This window comes from Pteropus alecto, unplaced genomic scaffold (genome assembly GCF_000325575.1).
Source record: "Pteropus alecto unplaced genomic scaffold, ASM32557v1 scaffold127, whole genome shotgun sequence".
In the NCBI taxonomy this organism is placed as follows: domain Eukaryota; kingdom Metazoa; phylum Chordata; class Mammalia; order Chiroptera; family Pteropodidae; genus Pteropus; species Pteropus alecto.
Genome location: NW_006440646.1, coordinates 309,357 through 319,362, shown reverse-complemented (window position 1 = coordinate 319,362; position 10,006 = coordinate 309,357). Strand labels below are relative to the sequence as shown.

At 42.4% G+C, this 10,006-nt stretch overlaps 2 protein-coding genes across 4 annotated transcripts in view; both read right to left on the bottom strand.

Moving 5' to 3' along the window:
• Nucleotides 1-5,298, bottom strand: part of TTC23L (tetratricopeptide repeat domain 23 like) — a 56,632-nt gene extending 51,334 nt beyond the window's left edge. Inside the window, exons 1-2 of the mRNA XM_025050961.1 lie at nt 1,583-5,298; nt 560-634 (exon numbers count right to left, since the gene is read on the bottom strand). Of these exons, the coding sequence (XP_024906729.1) occupies nt 560-634; nt 1,583-1,587 (80 nt within the window). The 5' untranslated portion in view covers nt 1,588-5,298. The remainder of the gene's footprint in view (nt 1-559; nt 635-1,582) is intronic.
• A 1,792-nt stretch (nt 5,299-7,090) lies between these two features.
• The window catches only part of RAI14 (retinoic acid induced 14), a 129,101-nt gene continuing 126,185 nt past the window's right edge, over nt 7,091-10,006 (bottom strand). For all 3 annotated transcript variants that reach the window (XM_025050960.1, XM_015593962.2, XM_015593964.2), the window contains 2 exons: nt 9,605-9,670; nt 7,091-9,016 (listed from right to left, as the gene is read on the bottom strand). In XM_025050960.1, coding sequence (XP_024906728.1) covers nt 8,939-9,016; nt 9,605-9,670 — 144 coding nt within the window. In that variant the 3' untranslated portion in view covers nt 7,091-8,938. The remainder of the gene's footprint in view (nt 9,017-9,604; nt 9,671-10,006) is intronic.

Sequence of the window (10,006 nt, the reverse complement as noted above, 5' to 3'; positions counted from 1 at the left end):
ACACACACACACACACACACACACACACGCAACATAAACCTCTGACTTCAATTTTGGAAATAAGTATGAATGAGTAGTTGAAATGGTAAAGATAAAAATCAAAAGAGTTAATCTTACACAATAAAAGAGATAACCATATCCTAAAATTGCCAGAAAAAGCTATTGCTGGTGATCCAGAATAGAATTCTGAGATCTTAAGAGCAACAACAAAAATTTTAATTAATTATAATTAAACCCCCCTAAAGGAATCATCTTTGTATTCACAATAGCTTTTAAAGGTTCAACCACTGCATAGTTTTAAAAATAAAATTTATCTTCATTTTCCACTGATTAAATAACTGTTCACTAAAAAAAAAAAAAAAAAAAAAAAAAAATCAGAAAGGAAAATAATTAAGTGCAATCTTTTACACCAGGTTTGAAAAATGACATGTTAATATCCACCCAGCGTTCTGTTCTAAATAACCTATCCAGAGACTTTCTGGCAAAGAGGGTTTGCCTTAAGTGGGAGATCCCAGTGTCTCAAGCCAGTGAGTGTGATGTCAGGTTCTTTGGTACTTACTCAAGGAAGCAGTAGTCCCAGTCAATATCACTACTGACAGTAGGGATTCGGATGGGACTAGCTGGTGTCTTCTTCCTACCAACAATCACATGTGAAGTCAGCTTTGGAAGAAAAGGCTTAGAAACCTGTTCTATTTTCCCTCTGTTCAATATTATTAACATTCAACCGAAACTGCCCATTTATATAACCCACACTAAATCCACAAGTAGACTACGCATACTCCTGTGTGGAGACCCCTAGAAAGCAGAAATGGAAAACATTTGTCAAATTAAATCTCTAAATTAAATTTCTTTCCTGATACCTACCCATTACTTCCAAAATCCTTACCCCCTTTTTACCTCTTTTAAAGTCAGCACCTTTACAGCTCCTGAATCATCAAAACTATGGTCTCCTATTCAAGTCAGATATTGGTTTTGCAGGTATGAGAGCAAGATGGATCCAATCAAAGCAACCAGCTCTTGGTACTAAAGGAAACATGGCCTGTGTATTGGTTAATTCTCCACGTCCGTAGGGCCATCCCACTGTTTAATAGGAAATCCTAGTTAAGGAGCTAAAACATGTGTCTATTTGGGTTGCCATCTAATGGCCAAAATGGCTGGAACTCATGACAAAATATTTGATTTATAATTATTTTTGAAATTCAACTCTTGTGGTTATCCCTACCGCTTAAATCAAATTCAACTCGAATGCACAGTTATTTATTGAACGTTAACACCCACCAAGCCGTTCATTTCACGGGGCATGTCACTCACTCCCACCTGAGCCTTGAATAATTCTGACTCAGGCTTCACAATACCCACAATCCAAAAACCATAAGGGAAGATTCAATAATTTCTCTTGCTAATCTCTACTTTCAAAACTATGGCCAGGGAGAGGGGTTTTGACTTCTCAAACTCCTAAATTCTGTACTGATGAGGTTCCACGTGACTCCGAATTATAACATCAAACTTTGGTCCCTCTCTCAAGGGCAAGTCGCTTCCTTCTTTTCCTCAATTGCTTTGCCGTTACTTTGAAAACCCTTACGCCATATCCCGAGCATACTCCGTGGTCCCCCAAGCCTCCTTTCCTGCGGGTACCGCCGCAGAGACTCCAGGCAGAAGACTCTGGCGGGTGCGGGGGTAACCTGGCGAGCGTGGCGCTGAGTGCCTGGCGGAGGGCGGAGGAAGCCACGCCCCCGAACCGGCCTCCTAGCTCCCTGGGCCTGGCAGCTCGGCTTGCTGCCGCGACGTCAGCGTCCAGGTTTGGGCGGACCTCGTTCAAGGGCGCTTTGCGGAAGGAGACGCTCTACGACGCCTGCCCCTCCCGCCGGCCACAGATGTTCCGGCTTAGGAGACAAAGAGGTTGCCATGGAGACGGAACGCTGAGAGCTGAGCCAGAAGCGTCGGCGCCTGTAGCCATGGCGACGCGGGGTACTTTCGGACCCGTAGAATCTCAGGCGGCGCCGGCCCAGCGCACCCTCGGCTCTCCGGTCCTCGCAAGCAGGAAGCACGCGAACTCAGGCTTGGCTCCCAATTTCTTTCTGCTGCGCCTGAGTCGTCTACTATTCTTTTTCTCAAAGGGATTTTACTTCTCAGATAAGACGCAGGAAGCGGAGGTAAATCCACCTAAGGATGGAAAGGAGCGCCGGACTCCACGACTCTATTTAAAGCTGCGACCTGTTGGACTGTGTCCTGCGACATCCTGCGGCGCCCGCGCGCCCCTCTGCGCACCGTGCACCCCCTCCGCAAAGTTCTCCCGGGCATTCTGGCTCTCCGGACCCGGGAGGAAATGCCCAGACTGTTGACAATGTTGGCACCGTCTGAGTTGCCTCTCCCGGTAAAGTTTGAGCTATGCATAGTTAGGAAAGGGGAATGTAAGAAGTTAATAACTTAAAAAAATGGACCAACCACTAGTTCTGCTAATGGTTCAGGAACTATTTTAGAGGGGAGAGGTCACACTGGGCAAACACCACATAGCCACAAGTTATGCAGCCGTGGGTTCTTACACAATCCCTCTTCACTGGCCCTAAACACACCCAGTGGTAACAATAACTCAGATCTAACAGGTGCAGGGGTAATTCTAGTCAATACTCAAACGAACAGCGCCGGCTCCATCAGCCTAGTGTTTAAGGGTGTTATCCTGAACACTACCATGAATTGGGGTAGGGGCACATGACAAGTGAAGTTGGGGCTGGTATGTATCACCCATTTTCAAAAAAGAGCAGGCTCTGATGAGAAAGAAGGAAAATATTTACTAGGAACTTGAAAGGTTATGTTTACATTTGGTGTTTGTTCTTTACAGCTCTAAGGTTGAAGTTTAATTGCTATTGATCCGAGACTGCCAAGATATCTAGCCTTTTCGTAGTTAGGTTGGAGGAGCTATTTCAATGAGTTGCTTAAATATATTTTAAGTAAAACTCGAATGGCCTATTAAAGTTTAAATCTGTACCCTCAAGTTCCTGAGCCAAAATTTTAGAAAGGGCCCACGCCCTTTATTCTCTGTTTCCAAAGAGAATTCTCAGCATGGAACAATGTTCTGGTTTGACTCGGTTGCCTGGGGCAAGTTCCAGCCCATGGGTCCCAATTTTCTTGCCTGTAAAATGACAGTATTTGTACCACTTGCATGCTAAAACCTTCCCCAGGTCCAAGATTCTGTGAGGGTAAACTGTAGATTTTTGTGACACTGTGAACAATAATTTACACATATGGTGACAAAAAGGGAAGAATAGTTTTCCATTCTCTAACACTTATTTCCCTAACCCCTTGTTCAGTTGATCTTCATCAAATTGAACAGTTTTAATGTTCTATCATTCTGAGAAATGGCTATGAGGCTGTTTCTAAGTGTATTAAATGGAGCTTCTCTTTCCTGAACACTTGCTTTGCCTGTCACTGTGAAGGGAAGTGTGGTACCAAGACAGGCATGGAATTCCCAGTCCTAAAGCGATGTTCTGATTCCACTTCCATTTAATTAGCTCTGACCAGAAGTATGTTGTCCTCATATGTAAAAATTAGAAAGCAAATTAAAAGAACTTCAAAGACTCCTGGAGTGTCAAACCTCTGTGATATTGTTTCTTTCCTTGCCATCTTCACCCTGTCCCCAAATGTAAACCTTAGTTATAGTAAATGTGCTTTAAGTATATTCACCGACTCTGGAACAGAATGCTAGCAATCTGGGTAGACAGCGTTTTTGTAGCATGTTCACTTACTCCCTCCCTTAATCCTGAAGAAGAGGCAGACATTGCTGTTGTGGAAATCACAGAGGAAGTATGCGTGGGGGTTACTTCCAGACTCTTCCAAACCCAAAGCAAATATGAAAATCCCAATAAACTTTCTCTTAAGGCTGTGTTATTTCTTAAAACAATTTCTAGCCTCTCAAGACACGTTTTGTGTTGGGTCGCAACCTCCTTTTGAGGTTTCCTGGGTGTAATCTGAAACTGACCCCATACTTGGAGGGTAGGAGAGACCACAGAAAAAGGCAGACCACTCCAGGTTGGTAGGTGGCACATTTAATAAGCAAGGGAACTTTTGAGGCTTGTTTTGGGCAACTGCGAGATGAGTAGATTTCTACACCCACGCACCAAATGTTGAAAGTTTATGTAGAGGTCTTACCTGGTTTCAGTAACACACACAGGAGGCCTTAACAGGGTTTAGTCACTTACCCAGTTCAGATAGTCTTATCACCACATTTCTATCTCAAGGCTGTATCCTTGGAGCAGCTTCTGGGAGCAGGGAAGGCAAGCGGAGCACACATTCCAAAGCACCAAGTACGGGGTGAGGAGCCTCCGATTGCCCAAGTCCAGCTCAAGGGTCACACTGGTGGGCATATCTTAACGACTTCCTCCCACAGCTAGATGCTTTATTTCTGAGCTCCCACAGTATCCTCTCCACAATCTCATGACATTCACAACTATATTGGCACTCTGCTTACTTGTGAGTTTCTCACACCCCATGCATCTGTTCATCTACCCGCAAATACCTATTGAATACCTACTATGGGCCTGATACTGTTCTAAACATACGGGAAGCAATAGTGAGCAAATAGACTAAGATTCTGTTCTCCTGGAGCTTTTATTCTACTAGATGAAGAAAAACATGGGGCTAATACAAAACATATCTGCAAGTTAGAAAAAGGCACATGCTTTAGGGAATAGGCAGCAGCTTATGTGAATTAGGAAAAAGCCTCTTCCTTCAGTCAGACTTAGGCCCCTACTAAGGGATACAGTTTTGGGAACAGGGGTAAGCTGGATTTTAGGGCTCTCTCTCTCCCCCTCAGTCGAGTGAACCACCTTACATTAAGTAACAAATTATATGGATAAATATAAAGCCAGATAAGAATATAGAAAGTGATATGGGGTGGTGGGAGGGGGGTGCTAGCTCACATGGTGTAGTTAAGGAAAGCCTCTCTGATAGGGTGGCATTGAACACAGAGACCTCAGAGAAATAAGGGAGCAATTCATGTAAATGTCTAGAAGAGCATCGTCAACAGCAAGTGCAAAGGCCCTAAGGCAGGAGCAGTTTAATGGATTCAAGGAACAGCAAAAGGGCAATTAAGAATGAGGAGACAGGAGAATAGGTCAGCAGGGCATCAGGTATGCAGAAGAGCAAGGCATACAGGGCCTTGAGGCAATCCATCCATCTAAATACCCATCCACCCTCCCAGTGAATACCGAAATGCCTCTTAGGTGGCAGGCCCTGTTTGATCATCTGTGAGTGCCTCGTGAGCACGAGCGTTGTGTTCACCATTGAGCCTTTAGCATTCAGCACAGCGCCTGGCTTACTATCAGTGTTCGGTAACGTTTAATCTCCCTTAGCAGAGATGCTAGCCTCTTAGTGTGTATATCAGTTTTCTACTGCTGCTTTAATAAGTCAACACGAACTTAGTGGCTTAAAACAACACAAGTTTATTATCTCATGGTTCTGGAGATGGAAAGTCTGCAATGGCTGTCACTGGGCTAGAGATAAGGTGTCAGCGAGGCCAGTTCTTTGTAGAGAATCAAAGGAGAACTGTGTTTTCTTGCCTTTACCAGCTTCTACACTCCACCTGCATTCCTTGGTTCATGGCCTCCTCTCCTATCTTAAGAACCTGCAGTGTATCATTTTAAAAACTGACTCCTTCCACTTCGAAACACCCTTTGGAATGATTACATCAGGCCTGCTGCATAACCCAGAGTAATCTTATTTTAAGGCCAACTGATTAAGAACCTTGATTCTATCTGCAAACTTAATTCCCCTTTGCTATATAACATGAATCATTCACAGATTCTCGGAATTAGGACATGGACCTTGGGGTTCTGGTATTCTGCCTACCAGAGTGTTTAACCTGACTTAAATGCATTGGTTTAAAAACATCTGGAGGTGACACATAGGGAGCCCTTACTACCCGTCTCTTCTCCTGGCTGTTAAAATCTTACATTATTTGGCTGTGTTCTGCTCCTTTCTCCTTCCAACACATTCTCCATTTATAATCAAGTACATCCAGTCACAGGTATTCCCATTTTAGGGTCTGATTTATAATAAATGAGCATAAATATCTCTTTTCTTCTCTTTCACTCATCTCCATTTCTTGGAGATATACACCTCCAAGGAGCATTTCCATCTGCTGGAACCCACATTGATTGCTCTTTCAACCAGCTCCTATGGCCCAGTTATGGCACCCATCATGGTGGGGCTCTTATCCCTTGTTTCACAAATATACTATCCACTCCCATAATGCTTGACAGTTCTCAGCCCTGAGCTGGTGAACAGAAACTGCTACTCTGCAAATGCCTGGGTCTATTGTTTTTTCCAGCTCACTCTTTTTCCTGCAGTCTGCCTGTTAACTTTGCTCAAAAAGCATCACCCCCATCTCTGATGAATAGTTTTTGCTGCTGTCAGCACCCAACATTCCACGGTTGTGCCCCACTGCAAAAGGTTGTGCTTCAACATGTTCTGGGAGCATTTTCCCCACACGGCATATCATGTGTTTATCTTAAGGTGGGTGGATTTAATTATTAAGAGCTTTAGAGTCTGTCTCAGGTTTATGTAAGAAAAACAAATTGATGACTCTCGACCAATGTGAAAAGGCCTTTCTTTCTCACCGTAATGATGCCTACAATATTCTACTTTTTTCTCTGCATTTTTGTATCACATGATGGAAGCTAGTGTGAGAATGGGAAATTTGAAAATTATCCAAACAATCCTCACATATATGTATAAAGACATTTACAGATGGGACAGTCATCACATCATTGTTAGGGCTGTAAAATACTAGACACAGATTAAATGCCTATTGATGAGGAACTAATTAAGTAAAATATAGCACAATCATACTATGAAATATTACGTAACACTTAAAAATAATGAGATGTGTATGCTGACAGAGAACAATCTCTAAGATATTTTAAGCGGAAAAGTATGGTCCAGAAGAGTATATAAAATATGCTTCTATATTTAAAGGGGAGAGTAAAATACATAGGCACAGGCTATTTGAGGTCACCCAAGAAACTTAATAGCTGTTGCCTGGGGGAAGTTGAACTAAGGGTTGGGAGTGGCACCAAAAAATCAACAACAGTGATGCAAAATGAAACAAAAGTTTATTTTTTTTGCCATACCTTCTGTAAATTACAAAGGCAAAATGCTAAACTACAGCATATAACTTTTCAATATTTAACCGGAGTACTTATAATAAATATGCATCCTGAAACAAGATAAAAGGCTACAATTTGTCAAGCATCCTACAAAATTTCTCAAGTTTTATACTCTGCAGCATTTCTGTGTGGGGGCAGGAAGGGGTTGTTTTGTATTTTCTTAAGTGCTGTGACAAAAAGTCCTTTCACATTTCTTTGGAGCATTTTCAAAATTACTTAACTATAAACAGCTTAAGAAAAGTAACACCAAGCTTGAGAGCCATTTTTGCTTTGCTGTCCCTGGTCCTCATCCAATACAGATGAACACATCATCCAATACAGCCAAGCACCCTCTGAGCCCAGGCAGCCCTGTGGTACATGGGCCCTGTCAGAGCAGGCTGATACTCAATTATATACCTTAGAGATTTCTGTATTCTGTTTACATCCCTCAGTAAGATCAATGCTGCAAGGGAAGCTGCAAGCAAGTCAGAACCATTTTTAACCTAAAAGAAAGTGAATAGAAATATTTTCCCCCAAGACCTTTGCTATGCACCATAATATTTACCATATCAGGATTTTTTGGTTCCAAATTTTTAGTTTGAAAAATGGTTGGTATTAACAGTCCTTCCAGAGATAATTTACTATGAGAACTGGTAGAGAGCCAGGGCACTCAAAATGATTCAATGGATAAAAAAGAATATTTACTACATTAAGAAATGTGCTCACTTCTGAGGACACAATGGCAGAATTCTAGGGGTACTGGTGGCAGCTCATACTGAGTTTGGAATATATAACTACCTTTTGCTATAGCTGGAAACTTTGAGGAAAAAGTTATATTTTTAAAAAATCTTAAGCATGGTTACCTAAAATATTCTGTTAAAATAGTCTAATGTGAATTTCACTTATGTAAGAGTTTAGATATGAAAACATCTTTAAGAGCCAATAAAAATATTGTAGAAAAAAAAAACACTTTTAAAAAATTGAGGTTAAGAACTATGAGGCATTTCTTTTGGCTGTAAACATGCAGTTTACTGTCCCTTGTTGAAACACAAATGTTTGGATTTCCTGAGCTTCGTAGATGATAGCGGGAGGCAAGTTTGCATAGAAAATTTGCAATACGTCGATGATTTACTTAAAAACTTTTAAGGACAATTTGCTTTTGCTTTTAAGCTTCATATTTTAGTTCATAATGCTCATCAAATGAAGACTGACAAGCAGGGTGATGAGATATTTAAGGCAGATGGGGAAAAAAGATGGAATTAGAGTTCCGAATCCACAGGATACCATGATAAAGGGCCTTAAGCATGCACCGCATAACTAGTGCCGTACCAATTTGGTCAGAAGTCAAATCATGTTTTGGGATTGGAAACCAAAAGGCAAAAAGAGGCCTCCTGTGCTGAACGGCACAGCCAGAGTGTAGGAACCAAAGAGCATTTACTACACGGAGGTGTCAACATATCAGTCAGTGATGACGAGGCCACACAGCTGGCCAGGTACTGAGGAGGGTACCCACCCACTAGCACCAGAGCCAGACTCCTGGGCACGGCTGATCCCAGCTCTGGAATCTGAAGGGATGACAGCATTGATCACCTCTGCTGCTTTAAAGTCTCTAAGCAGTTCTGAAGAAGACAGTCTTCTTCTGGGACCAGTCCTCAGAAAGAAGCCTTTGGAAGGGGAAGAAGCTATGCTAGGTCGTGCTGCATACCGTGACGAGAACAATGGCAGTGGTTGCCAACGACTCCAGATCTAACACAACGATGGACAACAAAGGGCAGTGTCTTGCCAAGGAATCCATTCTACTTCTTCTGGGACTGGTTTTTACACATGGAAAGGATTTGCTTCAGTACTTTCTGAACATCTTCATCCATTTGGCCCTAGGAAATTCAAACAAAACACACTCGTTAGAACCTAAGTTCAGTCCTGGCACTGTCTCCCCGAGGGAATGAGATGGCTGGCTGGGATGAAGCCATTGGCTTTCCCCACGATCTTCCAAAGGAATGTTAGCCCTATAGACTGCTACATTTCTACGAAGAACTGAGTCAAAGAGAGGGCTCTGCTTTTCCCTCTGGGGAATAATGAGGCTGGGTCTACCCCCAACAAAGGGTTTCTGGGGTCTTGGTTGCAAATGTGAGCCTAGCTAGCCAAACCACCAACAGGGGTGACATAGCACTGATGGCTCTGAGAATATCCACATGCTTAGAAAAGAAAGCCTGGGCTCCTGTTTCTGATGGGGGACAATAGCCACATCCCCCTTCATTTCTCAACAAATGATGAGGTGCTCTCAGTAAATAGCAAAGCAAAGCAAAATCCAAAGCAAAGCAAAAGACATTTTAAAGCTTTCCAATGTAAAGGATTCTCCTCAAATTCTCATTGGTTCTAGTGGTTTAATGATGGGAGTTTGGGCGACATCCGCTACAGTATTTCTTTAGGATACCCAGGTCCTGTGCAGGGTGTGACCATACCTGCACGGCATATAGAAGATGCATCCTGTAAACTGATATGACCTCCTGGTGTTGTTTCTTGCATTCCTAGAAAGAGATCATTTGGCTTTGTTAGAGCTTTAAAAAACAAAAACGAAAAACTATGAGAAAGCTGTAGTCAAAATGATACCCAAGCGATTGCCTCCAAATGCTAGCAGATAAAGCTTTAAAACTGTGGGCTAACTGGCTTGTATATTTCTGATCACCTGTCAATATCTTTAGAGGGAAAAAAGAAAATCTACCTTTTTCATATTTTGGTATGTCAGCTCTCAAAAATTCATGTAAAGTCACTATGGAAAACAGTATGGAGGTTCCTCAAAAAACTAAGAATTGATCTACCATGTGATCCAGCAATCCCTCTACGGTATTTACCCCAAAGACTTG